Genomic DNA, 25,823 nt, shown 5'->3' with positions numbered 1-25,823 from the left:
GAGTACCTGGTCTATTAGTTCAAAATAGGAACAGTTTTGTGTGCTGTTGAGTACCTGGTCTATTAGTTCAAAATAGGAACAGTTTTGTGTGCTGTTGAGTACCTGGTCTATTAGTTCAAAATAGGAACAGTTTTGTGTGCTGTTGAGTACCTGGTCTATTAGTTTAAAATAGGAACAGTTTTGTGTGCTGTTGAGTACCTGGTCTATTAGTTCAAAATAGGAACAGTTTTGTGTGCTGTTGAGTACCTGGTCTATTAGTTCAAAATAGGAACAGTTTTGTGTGCTGTTGAGTACCTGGTCTATTAGTTCAAAATAGGAACAGTTTTGTGTGCTGTTGAGTACCTGGTCTATTAGTTCAAAATAGGAACAGTTTTGTGTGCTGTTGAGTACCTGGTCTATTAGTTCAAAATAGGAACAGTTTTGTGTGCTGTTGAGTACCTGGTCTATTAGTTCAAAATAGGAACAGTTTTGTGTGCTGTTGAGTACCTGGTCTATTAGTTCAAAATAGGAACAGTTTTGTGTGCTGTTGAGTACCTGGTCTATTAGTTTAAAATAGGAACAGTTTTGTATGCTGTTGAGTACCTGGTCTATTAGTTCAAAATAGGAACAGTTTTGTGTGCTGTTGAGTACCTGGTCTATTAGTTCAAAATAGGAACAGTTTTGTGTGCTGTTGAGTACCTGGTCTATTAGTTTAAAATAGGAACAGTTTTGTGTGCTGTTGAGTACCTGGTCTATTAGTTCAAAATAGGAACAGTTTTGTGTGCTGTTGAGTACCTGATCTATTAGTTCAAAATAGGAACAGTTTTGTATGCTGTTGAGTACCAGGTCTATTAGTTCAAAATAGGAACAGTTTTGTGTGCTGTTGAGTACCTGGTCTATTAATTTAAAATAGGAACAGTTTTGTATGCTGTTGAGTACCCAATCTATTAGTTTAAAATAGAGACAATTTTGTGGTTTTGTGTGTTGTTGAGTACTTAATCTATTAGTTTAAAATAGAGACAATTTTGTGGTTTTATGTGCTGTTGAGTACCTAATCTATCAGTTCAAAATAGATACAGTTTTGAGGTGATAACTTTTGTGTCACTTTTCGTGAACATTCGAAATTATTATAAACATTTAATAATTTCAACAACGATTCATACATTATCAGAGAACAATGAAAGAAAATAAATAAATTTGTTTTTGAGAGCTCAAGAAAGACATATTTCATTTGCATTTTTATTTATTTATTCTTGTCCTTCAATTTGTAGTTATATCTATAAACATCCGTAGATTAGGTGTTATACACCACAACATTTAAAGTATAAGAAATATAAATGATTTATGTGTTTCGACAATAGTATTGGTTTAATTAATATATTTTATAGTAAGATTCTTGTAAATGGTTATCCTCCTAATGACATGTCTGCCGACTTATAACGCTAAAAACTAAGTTTCGATACCCGTGATGGGCACAGCACAGATAATGCATTATGTAACTTTGTGCTTAACGTCAAACAAACATTCATAAATAGCTTTATTTAGTTTTTATTACTACGAAACGTTTACACCTCTGTCGAAGACCAGATTATTATCCTAAAAATGGGTCTAGTCTGTTCAGTTAAAACTAATATTTTACACCTCTGTCGAAGACCAGATTATTATCCTATAAATGGGTCTAGTCTGTTCAGTTAAAACTAATATTTTACACCTCTGTCGAAGACCAGATTATTATCCTCTAGTCTGTTCAGTTAAAACTAATATTTTACACCTCTGTCGAAGACCAGATTATTATCCTATAAATGGGTCTAGTCTGTTCAGTTAAAACTAATATTTCGTACGAACTTCTCATTTTAATTTTGAGCCAAAAGTAAGCCTAAAGTTGGATCAGAGCATAGTAGTATATATTGGCCTTTTGTAATGAAATACACCTGAAATTTTGGGAAAACAAAAACATGTTTGTTTGTTTGTGTTTTTTTTTAGAAGAAATTACATTCTTTTATCTCAAAAACTAACCAAAATAATGTAATCGTGAAATGAAATAGAAAAGTGAGCACTCTCATGTTCTTTCTGCAGCATTGACTGAAATATATAGTTGTAACATAGTTATTCCCTTGTGGATTCTTTTAAATTATCAGGTGAAAATATTTCAACTTCCAGTCCACTCAATGAGAGAAAATTAGTTTAATTCCTTCTACAAGCGCAGATAGCCCTCGTGTTGCTTCGCGCGAAATTGAAACAATCCTTTTTCTAGGACTAAAGAAAACTCAACTTCTCAATGTCAAAACCCCGCAGCCGTTAGCTATCAAATAAATTACATCATTAAATATAGTTCACAATGAAATACATGCGTTTAGCCCAAAACTGCACAATGGGCTATCTGGGCTGTAGTGATCAAACAACATGGGTCTATTACTAAGCCACCGGGGATGGTGCAATAAATTAGATACATACACGTTTTCTACAGCAACTTTTAATTTTACATTTATTATTATCTAATGAAAGATTAGAAGAAATGGACAAAAAATTCCGTGCCATTGTTTAAAGCAAACTCATAATTAATGTTTATTAATAGGCAAAACATTAAAATTATTGGTTGATACTGTCACTTCTTCCACCCTGTATAAAATCATAATACATTAGATACATTGTATTTTTTATGGAGAAAAAAGATATAGTAATAATTTTTTGTAGTTTGTATTAGTTCTGGTGAATACATGTGGAAAGAAGAAATTATTTTCTGTTTAAACACAGTGACACAACGACATGTCTACGGACTTAAACACTAGAAATCAAGTTTCGATACCCGTACACAGATAGTTCACGATGAAGTTTGGGACTTAACAACAAATAAACAATCTATTTAAACTAAAAGTGTTACTCATATTTTATTTTCGTATATATTTTATACGATGATATTCCATGGTTTGTTTTCAATTCATTTATATTTATAAATTTGAATTTTAAAACATGAATAAGTGAAAGAATGTTTATTACACATACATATATGTATTTGATCGTGTGGTAATATTACGTATTACATCTCACGCGCTTAAATGACAGATAAATCACATGGGTTGTAGTATCCAATCAGATATCGCCATCGAGAGAGCGTACCTTGCGCAGTAGAATTGCGCAGTAAAAATCAAGATCCAAAATGCCGTCTACAGTAGAGACTAAAATTATTTCTCTACCAACGCAAACGGAGAAGCCAATACATTACACGTAAGTCAATGATTCACCATAAATATGATTTCATTATGTTCCTTAATAATTTAGTTGCGTTATTGTAGCAAAAGGCTTACATTATTTTGTTGTTTTTACAGATATTTGAAAGAGTTTCGTGTTGAGCAGTGTCCGTTGTTTGTCCAGCATAAATGTACTCAACACAAACCATTCACGTGTTTTTATTGGCATTTTATGAACCAACGTCGTCGTAGACCTGTAAGAAAACGAGATGGCACGTTTAACTATAGTCCTGATGTATACTGTACCAAATTTGATGAAACGACAGGACTATGCCCCGAAGGAGACGAGTGAGTCAACTATTTTAAATTCGTTTTCATTTTGAAATTTGAGTTCTGTACTTATATCTTACGATTATCTCGCATTTGAAAAATAACGTATCTTGACATATTAATCCCATTCATTCAAATAATCAAATGCAGTGTCATATCGTAAAACAACCAGTGTGTTTTGTTAACCTTGACAATTAATACTACTACGTTTTGATAGTGTTAAAAATCAACACATGGTTATGACTTTGACTTGTAAACAATGTTATCCACGATATTGTACACACGCCATGTTGGGGTGGCGCGCGTTTGTGACGTGTGCAAATAAGAACCAATGAGAAACAAAATAAATGATCTCATCGTTAGGCGCATGACGGACTGAAGTTGACATTTCAGTTTAGTTTAATAACAGCGAATTTTTATTTGATTTCGAAGTAAATAAACACGTAGTTGCATGAATGACATTACTGTTATATAACAGTTCATTTTACTCGTATTTGTTGGCAGTTTTGAATTACATACTTAAATGTTAAAGTATGATTGTGTTTTTGTAAAACACAGAAGCCTTTTTAAAACGTTTTCATAAAACTTCTGTTAGTGTTATTAATGCTAGTTTTCACATTTATTTTCAGTCATAATCCAGTCAATTGTGTTCCTTACATAATTAAACTGATGGTTAGACAGGGGCATAAAACAGGTTTTTTACACTTTTCTTGCGATTAGTGTAAATTACAATATCTAAAATAGATTATCGGTCCTGTTGAATACATAATCTTGTCAGTACATACTTTCCTAATAAAGATTTTATCATTACCATTCAAGCTGTCTTCAGACATTTATTTTCTAAAACTTATTGGGTTGCTCGTTATCAGATTCAAAATTAGTCGATTGTAGTTAATAAAATGACAAAATGAATGTTGTTTGTAGAAGGTTAGAAAAAATTATATATTTTTTTGCAATTTGTAATGCACTGTTTGTTAAGGAATTCAAAATAAGGAATATTACAATTTCGTCAGTTTCTGGTCCATGGAAGATGATTTTTTATTATTCAGTAAAAATAATGCAAAGTCCAATTCACCTAAAAAATGTTCAGTGTTTTGTGCCTTCAGCTGAAAGTTTTACAGATAACATCTTTTCATCAACTAATCATAACCAAGTTGTAGACTTATGGTACAAAAATGAAATTACTTAATGTATTGTCTTGTTACTTAGGGAATTGTCTCTGTCAAGATGGTCAGGAAAATGTACTAGTGATACTGTGGAATTGTTCTGAACAGGAATCTTGGGATGTCTAACAGGTTTGAAACCCTGGTGAAATTTTTGCTGAGACTTTGGATGTTCTCCTATCAACATTTTTCCAAAAATTATTACAGTAGATTACTTTTAGGCTTGGACCACATATCCTGGATTATACTCTGTTGTACTTTAGGTTAGCTGTTGCCTTTACACTTTGCTCCTGTTTTTATTGTTACTTAAAGTCCAACATCTTATGGTGTGTTTGTCATATAGGGCATAGGGATATTGGTGGTCATAGAGAGTGAAGCCAGTTAACCTCATATCTGCATGTACTCAGTTTCCAGTATACACTCTTACCTGATGCCGATTATCCATACATCATGTTATTTATAGGAGCTTCCAATAGTAAACATAACTTTCAGTTTTTCTTTTACTTGGATCTTATGTTACTTGCTTTTGTATTAGGCCATTTTATCTGTTCATCTCTGGAGGTAATTTTCAACATTTTGGCACTAAGTTGGATTGAGTAATGGTAATTGTTAAATCAGTGTCAACCAACATACTGCAAGACTTTCCATTAGTTAACCCATTGATTAATGAATTTTTTAATACTATTTCTCTGCTGTCCGAGCTGAAAGTTTGTAATTTCTGGATAATGAACTTAGTTTTCTTTATTTGAAACTTTGACCAAATGAAGGTCCATCACAAACTAGAGAACTTTCTTAAAGATATGTACCTACTTTCCTTTAGTCTAATTTACATATCATTATCTAATATAACATCTGTGAGTTGGTCATATACCAAAGAATCTGTTATTTTATGTGGAGCATCTAGGTAAATAATTCAACATCCTGTACAAGTTTAAATAAGATCTCATCATTCCTCCATATTTTATTACTGAACTTTGTTTTGGAAACTTCCTTTTGATGTGTTATTCCAAACATCTTTGATAAGGCAGTATCTAGTGCTAAATAGTTGTTACGACTCTGGTCTGGGAGTGTGCTTAATGTTGTCATGACTGATACTTTTAAATAGACAGTGAGATAAAAGTCTTGTTTTCTACTCCATCCACTGCCTTTAGAAATATTTGATCTTGCTTCAATCAAGCATTGTCTAATTGATATTTAATAATTCTGTTTCATTTTCACTGAAATAGTTTTAATTCTGATACTACTGCTGTAAATTTATTTAATTGAGTAGGCATTTTTGAATATTTGATAAAAGTAATGCAAATTCCATTACACTTATTTGTAACAAGTAATTTCTTCTGTAACTACCTGTAATCTGCTCCTTGATACATTTTACTTATAAATAAAACTAAACAGTCACTTACTAACTTTCCTTTTGTATCTAGAGTACAAACTCAGAAAAACGTACATCACTGAACTGGCTTACTAATTCACTCACAGACTTACTCTGGTATTTTTTGTACATTATTTGTTTTCTCCAAACCTCATGAAAAATTTGAAATGTTACATCAAATTTAAGTATTAAGAAAATGTCTCGGCTTCAAAAATCCTTGTTATATCATGCTAATCAAATATTAAAAACACAGCCTTCAACATTATTTTTGATGTAGTAGCCATTAATCATTTGCAGTATAACACAACTATTAATGTGAACTCAAAAATACAAGGTAACTAGAATGTACAAACAGCATTCATTAGAAAAATATGGTATTTTAAAATATGAGTTCCTTTTAAGTCAATTGATGAGTTGTACAGATGAGTTGAAACTTAGCTTGAATGTTCCATGCAGCTCAAACAGGGATTATAAAATTCATGGCGCTGACGAAAGAAACAATCTTGTTAATCACAATTATGGTAACTCTCAGAAACGTGCAGTATAAATATTTGAAATGCATGTATTGTAGGTGTAGTGGTACTCACCAGAAAGAATGTGAAGTGTGTACCAAACATGTTTATTATTTATTGACACTAACAAAAAATTTACTAATATACTGATATAATTATGAACTGTGCTTTTTATAATTACTATGTGATAGAAAGAAGAGAAGGAACCCCATAATTTCGAGCTTCTCTTCCATTTAAATTTAAATCTAATGTTAAGTTACAGAGTTGATACATGTGAATATCAAATATTACTGTAATATGTATATTGTAATATCTGATAAATGATGAAACATTTATTTTTTATCCAGACAACTTCATAAGGTTTGCATAGGGTTTTAAATAGCTCCAATAACTAGTTGTAATGTATATTTATGGTTTCCAACTTGTGGTATATGATAAAGTAAAATAGCTAGTTAGCACCACTGTTAGTCCCTAAAAATTGTTTTGTTTGTAAGGTTGATTTTTTTTGCTTTAATTTTGTCTGTATGTCAGCATATGTAAAAAAAGAGACATGAATGTGAATGCACCATAGTTTGACAATGCTAAAAATAGTATCAGTTTTGATAGGCCACAATTAATACCACAGAAATGTAATTAGTTGTGCTAGTTAATTTAAAAGTATTTCAGTGAAATTTTTTAGTTTTTTTAATAAAAAAACTGTAGTCTGTAGCTTTCTCTAGGCTACAAAAATATTTATTTTAAATGTACTTATATGATTTCTAATATAGTAACATTAATATTTGTGAAATAGTTTTTAGTAAGATAGGATTATTGATTCGTCTAGTATTTATGAGTGGTATTTATAATGGTATACTTGAAGTTGATTAGAAATGGAGATTAATAATTTAGAAAAATTAGTAGTATGCTCCTCTGTTATGTGAGAGGTCTCAGGTTTGATATTAAGTTTAGGAAATAAAACCAATTGCCATAGAAAAACTAGCATCCAAACCAGAGGTTTTCCATGACATTAGAAGAAGGCCTAAGAATGCACTAACAATGTCTAAGAGGATTAACCCTTTAGCTTAAGGGGTAAAGTACTAACCTAGTGTGTGAGAAGTTTAAGATTTGATAATGACCTGGGAAAGTAAAATAAAACAATTGGATCGCTACCACAATCTGAAGTTTAGAAATATCGAACATGTTAATATTTTAAGTACTAATTAACTGCCTGATTCATTCTTTGAAGAAATCATTTTAGGAAAGGATTTTGTAATAGTAATTAAGAGGGCTGATGTAAATCAGGTATATTGAACATATTTATTATTTTCACATGTGACTAATCTTTTTTTAATTTAAGTTTTAAAACACAGCCTTGAGGATTAGATTTAGTTATGTATTATAATGGTAGTTGGTGTATGATTATACAATAAGCCTAACTATATAAGTACAACTAAGTAACACTTGTAAAAGGATATGCTGTGAATATATATATATTTTTTTAATTTATGATGAATAATGAAAATCAAGGAGAAATATAGCACCACTTTTTTTATTTTTTTACTCGTACGGGTTTTTTCTATCTTACTAGTACAATGCATATATTATTATTTGATATTATTAAATTAGTGGTGAAGGATAAAATGTTTGAGGTTTAACAGTAATAGTAATGAAAACAGTAGGATATATTCTGTACAGCAATTTGTTGTATTTTTTTCATAGGTGTACAGTTTTAATTTTAATCCATAATTATGCTCATTTTTTGTTAATAGCTATTGCTATTTTTCTATATTCTAATAGTTAAAATGTACCTATAGTGGGATATAGCTGGATTATCCACTAGGCCTATGTCCTTAAGGGCTCCAGAATAAAATCATATTTTGTTTGTTCCTGTTTTTGCATGATTATTTGTTAAATGTTTTCACATAAAAAAAGTTGTTTTTTAGCTGAGTTTGCCAACAATCAATCTATAGGCTTTAAAGAAATTATAATCTTTATCATTTTGTATTTTGTTATTTTGTTATTCATTATTTTGATTTAATTTAAATAGTTTTATCATTTTATTATATTTTTCAACCCTTTTGGTGAAAAATGTAATTTATTAAACTAAATATTTGTAATTACATGGGGTGCAAATGCAGCACATTTCTCTTTTTTTGTTTTTTGACACTTGTTTCATTATTTTTTATCAGTTTTGACAAATTATTTTCTCACATTAGTGAGTGTTATTGTGAATTTGGTCATTGATAAGGGTTGTTATTTAAAAAGTCTGTGGTAGGGGTTGAGGGCCCAAGTTTGGTTAATCTGACATTACAGTGAGGAATCATATCTACATTAAAGAGTCATACAAATAAATGGTTTTGCACAGCCACACTGTATCATAATTATTTACATATTTGTAAATGACTGAAGATTTCTGTCATACAAAATCATACACAGTGTTGTATTATAGTTATGTAAACCTGTAAATTAGTTCTGTAGGGATATGATTTTTTTTGGGTTGAAATTATGAAACCTAAAATAGAACTATTTTAAATGACTTCATGAAGCTAAGTTTAAAGTAAAATACTATTATAAATGCACAGGGTAGGCTACATTGAATTTCCAATGAAAGAAATGAAACTACAACTAATACAATAAATCTCTTTCTGTGATTTAGTAGTATTTTTTTAACATAAAAATTTTCCCAAACATCCACTGTAACATGTGCAACATAAAAGTCCTTGTAAGAGTTTCACACAAGGACATCCTTTTTTTATTATTATTATTATTGTTTGTTTAGTGTATTATAATGAAAATTTAAATATGTATGATAATTCATTTTTAACAGTTAAGGAAGAGGTTAGCATTACATACAATGGTTGAAAGTAAAGCAAATATTACGACTTTGTAATTTTCCTAAAATATTAAAATTGTTAGTTTGGTTATAAACAGGTAAGAAGTAGGTAATATTTATCTGCAGTGTTTTCTTCTTATATGTTCTCTGTCACCCATTGAAGATAATTAAATAATCATTGTTGTTTCCAAAAAAGTTTAATATGTTTTCATGTAGGAGGGATATTTTAAGTTTCACATAATTGATTTTTACCAAAATTAATTTTAAAGTTTTAACAAATTAAATATAATTTTTAGAGTTCAAACAAATTAAGACTTTATCTAATATATATATATATATATATATGTATGTAAAGAAGACGTGTGATAACCATTTGTTTATAATAAGAACCAAAAATAAAAATTACCACATTTTTTCTGTTATTATGGTTAAAAGGTATAGAATAATATTTTAATATTTCATTCTAGCTGTCCATATTTACATCGTACAGCTGGAGACACAGAAAGACGGTATCATCTGCGTTACTACAAGACTGGAGTGTGTGTTCATGACACTGATACAAGAGGCTATTGTGTAAAAAATGGGCCACACTGTGCTTTTGCTCATGGAATGCATGACTTGCGAAATCCAGTTTATGACATCCGAGAACTGCATGCTATTGACTATTCTGAAGAAGGAGGAGGTAATGGGGTATCTGGACCAAATAGTCTTGACAAAGAAAGAAATGCTATAAATGAAGATCCAAAGTGGCAAGGTACAATTAAACAAGTAAATTTTGAAGGATTATTTAAGTTGAAGTAATATGTCATGCATACTCTTAATGTCATAGAAAGTTTAAAGTTTTGTGCACTGTTTTGTTTTTTCAAGATGTACATATTATTGAATAAGAAACCATTACATGTTGTTTGGTTCAATAACATTCTCACTTGACAAAAGGAAAGGATATATTGGTTTGTAATAGTGTAAGGTTGTTGACATAATTCTACAGAAATTCGTAAGTTCCAGAAAGTACAATTCAAACATCTTTTGTATAAAAGAATAAACAACTTGACACAAGATCATTTAATCCGTATAAATTACACGTCTGCTTGTCAACAAATGTATAATCCACCTACTCATTTATGAATTAACAAATATTTGCAGTTACTGTTTCACAAAATGATAAAATTTAAATGTTAAGTTGAATTTATCTTGCACTAGCATTAGAAATCCCTGAAGGAATCCTGAGAAAATGTTGCATTTATTTTATTTTTACAGAACAATATTTCAAAGCTTACTTCTGTAAAGATACTCGTGTAATTATCTTCCATTATATAATCCAGTGTATAATTATATACACACACACACACACACACACACACATGCTCACACGTGCAAAAAATATCTTAAACATTTAAATAGTGTATTCCATCATTTGGGTGTCTGTTTTACAAAAGGTGACATAAATTTCAGAGTGTTCTTTCTTTTGTAAGTAACAGTATGCAGCCAAAATAGATGTTTATGATACAAATAAATAATGTCTATGATATTTCCAACCATGTTTCCTTACTTTTTTATGATCCATATTTGCAGATTTTTAAATATTCAATTTTTTTTATTTATCTTGTTTGTTTTTATTTAAGCTCCATTCTGATTTTAGGTGATCAAAAATCACAAAACCATGTATTTTGGCCTGTGGTTCTTTTGTATTGTAATAAGTGTAGATGAAATTATACAATGTAGTAAATTAGATAAATTTGGAACTTGTGCTTTTTGTTGATGTTATGGAGCGGAAAGGTGAAAACACATTAAAATTATGTATTAACTAATCCAAATAATAATTTGCTCAAAGATATGAGAATTTCATCAGACTGAAATGGACAGATAACAAATTTGTGCATTTAAGGCAATTTTATGGGTTTGAAAGGTAAAAAGGTTTATACTATGTCTTATTTATTCAGAAATTACCTGTAAAATATTTGTCATTGTGAATGAATCTGTTTTTGCAGAAATTGACACTCGTATGTCATAAAGTCGCAATTTAGTATGCTCCGATACATGTTTCTCGCAAAGAAGTGTGAACTTGATACCGTGTTAAGTGTCAATTCATCTGAAGTATATATGTTGTAGTTTGTGTCTCTTCATCTCCCTTGAATACCATTTACTTTTTAAATATATTGTATTCCCAGGATCATATCAAATAAAGTGGATGGGGGAGAGAGATACTACATCAGCTTGTAAATGTTGGCCTTTCCAGATATATTTCATTTTGAACCTGTAAGAGCTTTTAACTTTCACATATACCATAGATGATTTAATCAAATGCTTTGTTATGCTGCTTTTCTCTCTGTTTCAGTTTCTAACTTGAAGTAACATTCAGCTGTCATGTAGAGTTAAGGTGTGCAGCTCATAAAAAAGAAAAATTGTTTGGAAGTCTCTTTAACTATTGAAAGTGTAAGGTTACAAATTGCATTTTGGTTATCACAATTAGGATCACACATTTAATGCGGACAGAAATCAACTACATAGTGTGACTGAAGAAACAGGAGTCACTAAAGCAGTGTGCTCTGTATAATTTTAGGTTTTATTTATTTGTCACAAATCGCTGGTTAAGCCTCACATGGAATACAGTTTAAACTTCTTATCTAAGAAACAATGTTGGTTTACTAGAAATGTTTCAGGGGGGGGGGCTACTAAGATGATTCAGGGGTGAAAAGTTTATCTTGCAAAGATAGGTTAAGATTTCTCTCACGAAAACAAGGGTAAGAGTTATCCAGTTTTGTCTATTAGGATAAAGGCATGACTTTTTTATGTTAGGTTCCATTCCATATAAAACAATTCCATTTTCCTGACAGGACTGTTAACCTTGGAATAAGTTGACATAAGTTGGCAGTAGTAGAGGTCGGCACTTTACAAACATTTAAGGGGTGAATTGATTTCCTAGAAATTAAAGGGTGGATTTCAACCTTTACTTTCCTAAGGGTGGGTGTACAAGAACAGATATGAAGGACAAAGTAGTCACTTGCTGTCTATATTTTATATTCACAGTGCTGTAAAGCATTCTGTTCTATGCTTGTTGTAGTAAGTCTTTGAACAACATTTTTAATGTGTACAAGCTAGAATATTAATAGCAGACAGAATTACAAGTGATAGTTTAACATTCACATGTGCATTAAATTTATCAGAAATACAATATACACACTATTGTATCACAGTTAACAAATTCTTTTATCTATAAACAAGAATAAGCTTAGTATCAGCATACAATATTTAATTATAGCTTGGGGCTACAAAATGTTTTATCCCATCAATGAGAGACTATTTAATATATGGTCTATATTATTGTATATTTTTTATTGTGTGTGTGTGTGTGTGTGTGTGTGTGTGTGTGATTTATTCTAATTTCTATAATTTTCTGTGTGTCCTGAATAATGATTATGATACACCAAAAAAATATAATTTGTGAATTCTTTTCACATTTTAAGTTTAACAGTTATTAGTGAAATAAATAAGAACTGCATAACTTCTTTCACTTATAAATCACGGTTTGATATTAATATCTGTACTATCAGTAGTGCCTGTTATTGGAAGTAAAAGTTCAGACCAAACTCTTCTGAAAGTAAGGAAGTGATGTTATTCATTGTAATGAGTGGGTGGGCAGCTGTGAATTTTAATGTTTTTGGCAATCCTCCAGTGTTCTGTGAATGAGGTTTAACTGTTTGAAACTGCACGGAAGTGCTGGCACACTGCCAACATAATTGATGTGTGTGTCATAATCTTCTTTCATTTGGTTTGATATTGTTGACTCTTTGTGTGTGCAGTACGTGATCAGCGTAATACACATGGAATAAGCCAACTATGATTCAGGTGTGTAGATTGGTAAACAGACTGATTATAGATAATTCAGTGCACTAAATATGCTTAGATGAAAATAGGTTTGCCAGATTTGGTTAATTGTAGATAATTATTTGTTGTGTGAGAAAGAAAGCCTGTTTTGTTGTAGTGTACTCATGTTTTTTTAATCGTGAACATAAATATAATACAACAGTTATATCTTAAAGAACTTATGCAATGTGTAACTGGTTACACCTACTACATTATTTTTGATAAGATGTAGTACCTGTATGGCAATCTTTCAGGTGTGTCATCATGGAGATGGACATTTTCTGAAATTCATTGCTGAGAAACTGAAAAAATCTCAAAAGCCTCATAAACTCAGGTGCACATTTATATAAATATAATAGTACTGTGTTCATGTAACTACTTTACAAGGCATGGATGGATCTTTACCAAAATTAGTATGGAAGTTGATTTGGACTCTGCAGCATTACATACAAATTTTCAGTTTTGCATTTTACAGTTTTTATGGGTCTTTTTACATTTTGCGTACCACTATTTCACCCATTTTAGATGGATCTTAACCAAATTTTGTGTGGATGTTAATCAAGTCCATGGGGGATCATATAAATTTTGAGTTTTGCATTTTACAGTTTTTATGGATGTTTTTACTTTTTTTTTTTCCCACTACTTCACCTCTTGTGGATGGATCGTCGACATATTTGATGTAGAAGTTTGTTGGGTCCAAAGAGCAATACATATGAGTATGTTTTGCATTTTTCAATTTTTATGGGCATTTTTGTGTTTTTGCACTTTTTATCACTACTTTGCCCCTGTTAATGACAAATTTAGCATGAAGATTTGTTGGATCTATTTGGAGCTATGTACAATGTTGCATTTTCACATTTTATATATGTAAAAACGACTCATTTGGGTTGAGAAAATATTTTATGTAGAGGAGCGAACAGCGTTTCGACCTTCTGCGGTCATTGTCAGGTTCACAAAGAAAGAAAGAGGTAACTGACCGGAAGCTGACCACATGTTTGAAAGGGGTTGTGTAACTGAGTATCGGAATGAAGAGGGCGTGTTTAGATGTTTGAATATATAATTTTATATTATTTTATTGTTTTTAATATTGGTATAAAGGTGTTCCTTTGTATTGGTTTATTTTGGGTTTAAATTGTTGTATAAGTAAGGCTCTTTCTTTCTTTGTGAACCTGACGATGACTGAAGAAGGTCGAAACATTGTTTGCTCCTCTATGTAAAATATTTTCTCAACCCAAACGAGCCGTTTTTGTATATATATTTTTCTCTACAAGCGAATTTTCTCGACATCACTGATTTTCACATTTTATATTTTGAAGTTTTTACAGTTATATAAGGGAAGCAACTTTCATGTCCTAAGATAACCTTTTATTAATTACAAATCTATGTAACTTCCATTTAGGTGGACAGGTACTTCAGCTGGTAAACATGTATTTTATAAAGATAAACTGAAAAAACTGTAACAAAACCCTGACAGCTTCATAAATAAATATTAATTACAGATAAAGATAACTATGAAAAAATTTCAACAATTTCATAACAGTAAACATATTTTATTAAACTGTGGAAGGCAGACAAGTGTTTAGGTGTATGTTGAACAAATTCAAGATAAATGTCATGTCTTCCTTATACCACCAAAGTATATATATGTGTGTTTCTATTTGATTTATGATAACAGCCAGGTTTTGTGAGTTGCTAAATGAAAAATCAGAAACAGAGTAAATTAAATATTTTGATGAAAAAACTTAGAATGAAAATCTACCTAAAATATCAGAAGTTGGCTCGTATACCTTGTTTAAAATGTTATGTTTTGTATAAGCTGTTTTAAAGTAAAAGAACTAATTTGTTTGTTGTTTTGTTTTATGTGTTTTCAGATTCTAATTACGTTTTAGCCAATTATAAGACAGAACCATGTAAACGACCTCCTAGGTTGTGTAGACAAGGTTATGCCTGTCCTCAGTACCACAACAATCGGGATCGAAGAAGAAGTCCTAAGAAATATACATACAGGTGAGAAGAAGGTTGGGTTTTTCTTCTGTTTTATTCATGATAAAATGAATATATTATACACACAGAATTCAATCTTAAATACAAAACCCAATATTTTGAGACTGCTTTTAAAGTAAATCTTTTTCTTAAATATGAATTGCATTTTTTTTCTCTTGACTGGAGTATCAAGTTTCCCTTTTTAAACTACATTTTAAGGTAGTTATATGTGATGCTAACGTTGCATTACCTTGTAAATATACAACTTTATGATGTTTGTGTGTGTGTGTGTGCATAATATTGAATTTAGATTGCCTAGAAGTGAAAAACATTGATACACATTATTTCAGTGATGTAAGAAAATGATTAAAAATTATTTTTTAACCATTTTTTACAAAAAATATAAACAATAATGTTATTCTGGACAAGTTTAATATTTTGGGTTTTACAATTTCCATTTTCTCAGATCAACACCATGCCCTAATGTTAAACAGGCAGATGAATGGGGTGACCCTGCTAACTGTGAAAATGAAGAGAACTGTCCTTATTGTCATACACGTACAGAACAACAGTTTCATCCAGATGTAAGAACACTGACAGTAAAGCTTTCTAAAGTTGGTGGTAAATAAATTTAGAGCATAAGGAAATAAAAAAATATATTACCAGACAAATAGAAAATTTTCCAAACAACTTTTTATTCTGTAAATAGAATAGTTTAACCCTTAAATGGAATATTTTAACCCTTAAATGGCAGCCATCATCAATTGATGCTGCTCTGTATAACATTCCTGCTGTTTAAGGGTTAATCTTATCAAATAAAGTAGCTAGAAGGAAGAAGTTTAGAACTAAAAGAATAATATATATGTAGTTTGTAACATATGGTTTATAGAATGAAGGCTATTATTGATTTTAACAGATATTCTGAAATATTTACCACTCATTTTATTTGAAACTATATAGGGTCATATGGGTTTTGTGGACTGTCAGGATTGGATCCACAGGTTTATCTAAAATCAGTATTTATGTTTGTACACTGTAGAAATTTTATTTTATGGCCCATCTAAAGGAATATAAAGGGAATTTAGGGACTGTAAGGATTAACTGAATGTATTTACTTGAAAATTGTTAATTATTCATATATTGCTTTTAAAACAAAGGGACAGAATATTTATAATTTCTCCAAGTTCTACAAAAAATTTACTAGTAAAAATTATTTAGAAATGTTTTAAGCTTTCAGTGAATGTTGGAGTTAAATGTGTCATTGCTGTGAGTTACTTAGTAGAAAAGTCCTTTTAAATACTGACTTTGTATCTGTTAATAGTAGAAAAGACTTTTAAATATTGATTTTGTGTCTGTTACAATTAGTAGCAGTTAATTTTATGACTATTGATTTTGTGTCTCTTATTAACAATAGCAGATAGTGATTTTGTTTTCTATTTTTTATAGAAAAATCTTTCAGATTACTGATTTTGTCTGTTATTAGTAGAAATTACTTTGTTGAATGGGAACTGTTATAATGGAAGTGTAAAAACTGTTACCTGTTAATTCAAAAGTTTACAATTCATATATTGTAGATAGTGTAGTAAATTATTATGTGAAAACTAATCATCCATTTATTGCTTTTTGTTTGGTGAAGGTTAGAAACTGTTTCTCTTGCAGATTTACAAATCAACAAAATGTAATGATATCCAGCAAACAGGGTACTGTCCTCGTGGCCCCTTCTGTGCATTTGCTCATGTTGATAGTATGTTTTTGCTTTTGATCAATATCTTTCCATAGAGTCTAAATTATTTCTAAGCTACCCTATAAGAAGTGCTCAACACAATTTGGGTTTTTTGCTAATCTTGATATGACATAGAAAATAAGTCCTACCTGTAAGATACTCAGGTTTATTTGGGTGTTTTTTCTCTGCCTTTTTACAGATAGCAAAAGGAGAGTAGAATTATGTTAATTAAGTTACAACTAGAATGAACATTATCAGAGTTCTACACATAGCATCTTATTTAGTGTTAAACCTTTCCAACACAATAGCTATACATGCTGTTGTTTTATTTTTTCATGAAACGTGATGCACATTATACACATTTAGTATGACTGAACCATAAAACAACAAAAGTATTATAAATATTATAGAAACTGTTAGAAACAGGATTAAATAAAGGAGGAATTGTAAAAGATGTTCAAATTTATGTTGTCAAGAGATTAGTTTAGGTTCTACAAATAACATACCAATGTTTAAATTTGTAGTTTATAATAAAATGTAATAAAAAATGAAACATGAATCATCTATCAATTTTAAAGAAAGGGTGAACATCTCTTTCTCTTGTTATTACAGAGGAAATTTCTGAGGTACGAGACATAGGACATGATAGTACTACTAACTTAGCAGCCATTTTGTCAAATGTTCTATCGCCTAGCTCAGCAGCTAGTCCTTCTCAGTCTCAAACAATACTGGTGGGTTTGTTTTATAAAATTCTGGATTATTATTATTAGTGTAATTTCAAAAGAATAAAATAATTTTTACATGTTCTACCAGTGAAAACGTTGTGTGTTACATAAGAAAATAGACAAAGAGAAACATTTTGTGATGACAATAAATCCACTTGAAGTAAAAATCTATCTCAAGATTACTTGCATGGGTATTAACACTTTTACCAAAATAAAGGTGAGAACAACGTTTTGACCTGAAGATGACCAAGGAAGTTCGAAACATTATTGTCTGCTTTATTTTGGTAAAAGTGCTAGTACCCATACCAACTGCCCTGAGACAGAAAGAGAAGCATTGTTTAACATAGAATATTGGACACTCTTGTTGATGAAACATTTTACTCTTTAACAGACAATAAGTGAAAAAGAGAATTCCCAACCTCTGAGAAATGAAATCCACACTACTGATATTGAGGGATCTTCAGAGCACATAGTATCAACTTCATCAACAGAAGCAACAGTAATTGATGGGGTAAGAATTATGTTGATATTAGAAATGTGAAAATGAAAGATTTACATATTTAGTGGTAACTATATTTTTTGTTTTTCCTAGAGATTAGTGAAATTAAGGTATTAATGTGAGTAAAATTTAAATAGCAATAATTTTGGGCGTGGCCAATAATGATGGGTTTTGAAAAAAGAAAAGCAGAGCATCACTCTTTATTTGATTATTTAACATAAAATGTATATACTGTGGTTTTTATTTTTAGAACAAAAATTTGTATTTGGTAAATGTCAGAGAATATAAAGAAATGACAAGAAAAGACTGAATTTTTGTTTTCCTCTTCTTAGTCATCAATGGACTGTACAGTCTTCACACCTCTTAATCCATTGCCTACACCAATAGCCCGGCCTCGATCGTGCAGTTCATCAACTAATCATTCTGGTGATTCTTTAATTTCTTACCATAAGGCCCCAGGGTCTGAAAGAGAGGATCGAGACGACGTATATATATATATGTATATATATATGTACTCAGAACTTTAAATTTGCTTTTATTGGAAAGTGCAAAAGATATTTGATTAGTGATATTGTTTTTATTGAGCCTTTGTTGTCCTTGGTTACTTTACGGTGAAAGTGAGATGTTTGTATGGAGTACTCTAAGTAAGATTCATAGGTTCTCACGTGGTACTCAGTGACAAGGCTTTGAGTGTTAATTCTTATAGGTATTCAGTGGGTGGAAGATGTGTTGCTTCTGAGATAAACACTGCGAATAGCGTAAATGTTACTTTACCATAAAATAAAACTTTGTATTGTTATGTGTGGTATTTTTGTGTAGTTATTTTTGTATTGTTAAAACATAAAGTTAATTATTTATGATTATCAAATAGCTGTCATCATGTCAGTTATCCAGAGAATTCTTGAAGTAAAAGTAAATTAATTTAAATAATTACTTCTCTGATTTTTTATATCATATACCATCATTAACATTTCACAAAGCACCTGGAGTTGATTTACTGGGTGGGAGCTCATCTTAATTACAAGTTCATGCAAGTTATTCACTTACTAAACTTCCACTGCTTTGTCTCTTTATATCCTTTTTTAGTGTTTTGTACTCTAATTCATAATTTTTCTTCTTTTCACCCAGAACCTTATTTTCTAAAGATAAATAAAGTTAAATAAATAATGAAAGTTGTTTATTTTGTATCTTGTATATTATTTACTGTTGTGTGTGGGATATTGAAGTTCAGGACACAGAGCAACTGCAGCACAAAACAGCTTTTGTTTATCTTAAATAGCTTTAAACTTGTAACAGTATATATCTACTTATAATTACATTTTTATTGTTTTATTGCCCTCTGAACCTTGTCTAGTTACCCTTTGCATCATTATAAGTTATAATTCACTTGAGGAACATGCAGCTTCTACTATGCTGTCAAATTACATTACCCATGAGCTGCTCACATGCATCCTTTTTTAAATATTTTTATTATTATTATTATTATTATAATTGTTTATTTACCTAATCTCACCTTAACTAATGTAAATAATAATACAGAATAAACATAAAAAACAAGAAATAACCTACTTTTTTCAGTATTTTGTTTGCTCTCAATAATCAATGACAGTTAACCTTAATTTTTTTTAAACTAATGGTTGTAATGCATTAAATAATTTTTATATAATTAAATAATGCACCAAACAGTATAAACTAATAACATGTACAGAGCAAAAGGTTTCCTCCAACAATGACAATTTTTCTGGCTTTCTAATTGCTTGACAAGAGCTTTTACAAATGCATCAAAGCTAACCATCGTGATTTCTATATGAAACTGACTATTTTGTGTTTTGAACACAACATTATAAAATACGTTGTGTAATGGATGAAAACCTTGACTTTCAATTGGTTGTAGGTAAATGTAATTAAACACAAGGGAGAACTATTAACAAATCCCCAAGGAGAAGATGTGATGGGTGGGTGTGGCAGGAAGGGTCTGATTTTGTCTTTTGATGGTTCTGTAACCAAACAAAATTAAAGGCTATAAAAAAATTATGGTTTGTCTGAGGAATGATAATTATACAGCGAGTAATTTATGTTTAATTTTGTAGTTTCTGTAGGGGTGGTGGATAAAATATAGATGAGAAGATACCTAAAGAAAATGTGTCACAGAGGAAATTTAGGATTTTTTTAAATGTTGGCTTGTCAAATTAAGAACGTAAAACGTATATACTAATAAAATATGGATTAGTAGCTAAGATTTTGAACTGTAGTAATTGGTATAACGTAAAAATGAAAGTAAGTGGTAGTTTTAATAAAATTTTGAATATAAGACACTAAAACCTTGTGTCTGCACAGTAAAGGATACCTGGGCCAAGAGGGTTAATATACATAAATAATATAAGTAGCATTACAAACAAATGGTTTTGTTTTAAGTAACAATTTCTGTTTAGTTTTGATTTTTTTTTTCTCTTCTGTGTGATTGACATAGCACTATAAGTGAATGAGACAGAATAATGGGATGCTTGTATATAGATCAGATATACAGAGCACATTGATATAGATGGAGAGGATCACAACATTAAAATTGCAACGTAGTGGGGTATGGTATAAAGACTGGAGCAAGTGGAGTGAAATTCATACAAATGCTCGGACAGGCAAAGATGTTAACCTTTTGTTGGAATAAAGTTAAAGTGTGAGAGGAGGCAACTATAATTGGAAACACATTTTTAGTATACGAAGATGTAAACTTTCAGTAGTGGCATGTACTGTTGTGTATATTATAAAGTTTAAGATACAGAATAATCTGTAGCTAAAAACGTCTTTGTCTCATTATTTCATTTTTCTTTAACAGATTAAAGTGTTACTTAATTCCCAGCTACAGACCTCTGGGTCTGGTAAAGTGGGATGCTCCAAATGTTATCAGGAAATGTAAGGTTGTTGCAAGTTGATGAATAAAAATATTTTTTTAAAACTGTTACTTTTCATAATATAATTTGAAAATGGAAACAGAAATAAAGTTTATTGTTTTTGAGAAATAGAGAATAAGAGTTTTTCTTTCTTTCTTGTAGGTGACTCTTAGGAAACAGTTTGAAGCTATTGATAATGATCCATCTTTAGACATTATTGAAAAAGCTCGTCGTAAACATAGTCTCTGTTTAGCTCTTGGAATTGACCTGAGCCACCTGGTATCCTCTTTATCACAAGGAGTCTCTTTAGCATCCTCATTTTATCCTGCAGCTGTAAATACAGTTGAATCTGTTGTAGGTAAGTGAAATAGTTTTCTATATCTTGAAGCTTTTGCCAACATTATTGATGAAAGACATTTTCTGTTTTATTTCATGTTCCTTGCAAATGGAGTATATCTTTTGTCAGTAAATACATATACGTATATAATAAATAGTAAGCTGTCTTATTATGAAAAAGTGTTGTAGTTTCTAAATCACTTTTGTTTTGACATCATTTTAGCATGTTTCAGTGAAACTTTAGGTTGAGAAGGCATAATAGCTTTGAAAAATTAAATTGACTGCAGATAATTGTCGAAATAAAAAATGACTTTTCAGCTTCTAAGTTTCAGTATAAAAAGATGTAATTTTGCTTCCTTTTCTGTTAACAGTCAGTTGCAGTTTATTAAAATTCCAAACGTAATAGCTTATATTTTCATACCATAAGTGCTCTCAAAGAAGAGATAAAAATGTCTAAAATTTTTACGTTTTATGCTAATGGAAGCAGGGAAAAAAATTATATAAAATTAATACTATTTTATAATAGTTTGTAGGATGTGATACATTACTTGTTTGATTTTATTAAGTCAGTCTTGCCACAATAATATTTATATTTTCCAGCTTAGTATGTTTTTCATTTTTAGATTATATTAATCTTTGAGTCTAATATTGCCTCAGTTATGTTTTTAAACAAGAGTTTTCAATGTAAGTTAGATTTTCAGAAAAAGTTTGCAAACTAAAAACATCAGTCAGTAGTACAAATTAATATCTCGAGTGAAAAACATTTTATTGCGGACAAGTTGTGAAAGTTTTCAGATATTTCAATTTTTTTTTAATGGGGTCTTGTTGTTATATACATCAGCTGCCTAACTAAAATTAAAAATGTAGACTCGTGCTTTCTCACACTGATCTGTTTTCTTTTGACAATCTCTATTAGTAATAGTTCTTCAAAAGCCAAGACTAATTTTTTTGGACAGTGGGTAGTTAGTTTTAGGGAGATATGGTGAAGGTTTCTTATGCATATAGCTTATTAGAATCATAATTTGTAGCATTTGTGATTTACACACTACAAGGTTCCTGTTAAAAAAAGATGGAAGTTAATCAATATTAGAATTTTTTCATGAGTTCAAGTTGAGATGGCTATTCTTTGATAGATTGTTTAGGCAGAGTATACATGATGAAACTTTGTAGAATGGACTGCAACTGCCTGTTGCAGAGACACAAGTGTAGAAGACAACATTTCAAAAGTCTTATGCCTTTCTTACTCTACACTTGTCTCCACAACAGGCAGTTGCTACCGATTCTACAAAGTTTCATCATGAGATGGTTATCATTAAAATGTTGAATGTTACAAACATTTGTTGTAGTGTTGGAAAACTTGATTATAACAGTAAAATGAGGAATTTTTCACATTTCCATATTGAACAAATACAGTTTGACTAAAATTGAATACTCTATATTAATGGATTTGTTTTGTACTTATTTTTCATGCATATCATAAATAAAACTTACAATACTGTGAGTTTTTATATTGTTGAATATTCCAATATTTAAGGGGTTTGCATTTTTTAATTAGGAAATGCTTTAGATGATTTGAACCTTGATGACGTTAATTTTGAAACATCCATAGACAAAGAATTAGAATGTGAAGCTAACCCTTCAAGTTCTTCAATATCAGCTGGACTGGCTAGTTCTGGTATGTGATTAATATAATTTTCTTGAGAGTAAATATATCAGTGAGGTTTTGTTAAATGATCATATATTTTTGTCTGTTTTTGTGTGAACTACTTTCTAAGGATCACTGTAGTCAAAAATACAGAAATTAGTTTCCTATATAGAAAGAGTAATGAAATTACCTGTTTCTTGTATGGCTTATAAACCTAGTGATGAAAATTTTAAATTAGTTTACAAATGAGATATCACAAAAAGAAATGTTTGGGGAAACAAAAATGTTGTTGACATAATGCATATCTTAAAAAGTGCATGTTATTTAAATTTGTGTTCATAATTATACTTTTTAATAATTATTTGGGCTGAGCATGGCTAACTGGTTTTTGTAGCTGTCTGTGACTCTGCATCCAAGTCCTGTAAAAGAAAATAGAAAATCAAGCTTTGCATGTTAAGGCAGTGGTTGCATTCCAAGGATAATGTTTCAATTTCACTATTTGGTCAGACCCCATGGTGAACCAAGAGCTGGTAGTGGATACCATTCACTAGCTACCTTTCCTTTAGTTTTATCATTCCAAAATTAAGGACTGTTAACTCAGAGAGCTCTTGAGTAGTTTGTGTGAATATAAGGAAACAAACAAAACAATACTAAATCAAACACCATTAAAAGAAAAATAGCGATTTCATAATGTATACTCTCTGTATCTGCTCTGCTGACTTCATTTTTGTTTGAAAAATGATTGATCATACCACTAGTAATAGAATTCCTTTTTGCTGAGTAAACTTAAATTAAACCGTGAAGAGTATAAACCTGTCAACAGAATAAACATATAAATATTGAAGGTTGGAAAATAAAGGAATTATATATTTATTCTAATTATCAGCTTGTAAAATAAAGCTATCTGTCTTATCTTAATAATAATTTACCTTTTTTTTTCTTAAGGATTTTCCATAATCATGTCTGATTTGAAAATAAAAGTAGAATGCTTATAGAAAACTAAATTTGTTAGATTTGTTTTATCCCTTTCTTAGAGATAAGTTTTAAAAATAAGATTGCTTAGATATGTTCCACATCCTAAGATGGCTAAAGCTTCTTACATTCTTGATTGGTCAATGATTTCTAGATATTTTTTTTTTCTCAAAATCACATAGGGAGTTTCAAATAGACCTGGGAAATATCAAAGACATTGTAAAGCTGATGTTTTGTGCAAATCTAAAATCATCTGCATTATTAGTGAAGTCATAATGTTTTATTTATTTTGTCTTTTAATATGTCTTTAACAAAAAAAATATTTTTTTGGTTGTATAAAAATTGAATAATGTTTGATATTAAGTTTAAATGTACTATGGTGATAAAATATTTTATCTGATATTATGATGATGTACATGTTTCACAGATAAACTCACTGGTTTTTTTGTTGTTTTTTAAGGAATTTTGGGCAGTTCAGCACCAGTAAATATTCCTGGTAGTGAGAGTATTCATGATCACAGTAGACTGAGTAACTTATCTCCTATTACATCTCCCCTTGGGTCTCTTCCTCACAGTCTTCCTATGGGAGGAGCTTCTGTTCTACATGCAGTTGTTGGATCTAGACCTGAACACTCATTGGATAAGGTGAAGTTTGAATTCAGTAGGCCTAACATTTGTGATAAAAATCATGTAAGCTGCAATTTTGTTTGTTGTTCTTGTTAGGCCTATTAGACCTTTTAGCATTTAAACCATAATTTATGTGAAAGAGTTTTGTAGTATGCCATTCAGTGCTTAAGAAGTGGTTTTGAAATGATAAAACAACTCCAGTTGAATATTGTTGTTTTTGTGTGTGTGTTGAGTTAAAATATCGAGCTGGTCTTCAAGTTTGGAAGTACATACATAAATGTGTAACAGTTTTTTTACTAAATACAGGATAAATTTGAAAACTAATTTCATTATCTGTACATCTGGTAAGCATATCAAACCCTTGAGTCAACTTTTCAACATCATCTGTTGAAGTCACATGAGATAAAACTTAGTTGTTCTTCCAAGTTGAACTCTATAAATTATTTATTGTGGACTAGCTGTGTTCTTGGGAGAATTCTAAGATACACACTTATTAGTTTATGTATATATATGTAGACAACTTTTATTCTTGTAGAATCTGGGTAAATAAACATTCACTAAAACAAAAATAGATGAGTTTAAGCAACATTAGTTGAATACAAACAGGAGGTTTCTTTGTAGCCTTGGTTAACGTAAAAATAGTTTGGTGCATAAGAAAAAAGTGTTTTCTCATTCTTAAAGATAAAGCTTGGTAATCAGTAGCCTAAAATCTAAAAACTTTGTGATGGTATTACATTAACTATATCAGTGTACTTTGAAGAATAATTTGTTGTTTGAAATAAAAGCACTCAAATTCACAAAATGTTTTAAATTAGCTTATAGTCTAGATTTATATTTCTTTCATTAGTTATCATGTTTCTGTAGGATGGGATGGGGCTCAACAAGATGCTGCTCAGACGTAATATGATGCTAACAGTTAAACTAAACTCTTTTTTGATAATAGTGTGTGTGCATTTATGTGTGTCCACTTCTAACTGGCAAGCCGCTGAACATATTGTCACTGAACCTGACATGAACCTCATTTGTTTTCTGTACATTAAATGAGAACGTCTCAACAAGTGGTTAATAAACCTACGTGTTCAGTACAATGTATACAAATAATGATAGTAAAAACCAGGGGCGTAGATCCTGGGTGGATATATCCCCCCTCATTTTAGGTGGGGAAGGTATGGTGCAAAAAATCATCCCCCGTACAGTTTGGTCTG

At 30.4% G+C, this 25,823-nt stretch overlaps 1 protein-coding gene across 1 annotated transcript in view; it reads left to right on the top strand.

Moving 5' to 3' along the window:
- The first annotated feature begins 3,076 nt into the window (after positions 1-3,076).
- LOC143224918 (putative E3 ubiquitin-protein ligase UNKL) overlaps positions 3,077-25,823 on the top strand; it is a 34,313-nt gene continuing 11,566 nt past the window's right edge. Inside the window, exons 1-12 of the mRNA XM_076453388.1 lie at positions 3,077-3,204; positions 3,306-3,515; positions 9,824-10,110; positions 15,092-15,227; positions 15,670-15,787; positions 16,863-16,947; positions 17,539-17,657; positions 18,043-18,162; positions 18,483-18,631; positions 21,200-21,396; positions 22,930-23,049; positions 24,452-24,681. Of these exons, the coding sequence (XP_076309503.1) occupies positions 3,137-3,204; positions 3,306-3,515; positions 9,824-10,110; positions 15,092-15,227; positions 15,670-15,787; positions 16,863-16,947; positions 17,539-17,657; positions 18,043-18,162; positions 18,483-18,631; positions 21,200-21,396; positions 22,930-23,049; positions 24,452-24,681 (1,839 nt within the window). The 5' untranslated portion in view covers positions 3,077-3,136. The remainder of the gene's footprint in view (positions 3,205-3,305; positions 3,516-9,823; positions 10,111-15,091; positions 15,228-15,669; positions 15,788-16,862; positions 16,948-17,538; positions 17,658-18,042; positions 18,163-18,482; positions 18,632-21,199; positions 21,397-22,929; positions 23,050-24,451; positions 24,682-25,823) is intronic.

The sequence above is a fragment of the Tachypleus tridentatus genome, chromosome 9 (genome assembly GCF_004210375.1).
Source record: "Tachypleus tridentatus isolate NWPU-2018 chromosome 9, ASM421037v1, whole genome shotgun sequence".
Lineage (NCBI taxonomy): Eukaryota > Metazoa > Arthropoda > Merostomata > Xiphosura > Limulidae > Tachypleus > Tachypleus tridentatus.
The sequence above is the reverse complement of the archived record's forward strand: the minus strand, read 5'-3'. Positions and strand labels throughout refer to the sequence as shown.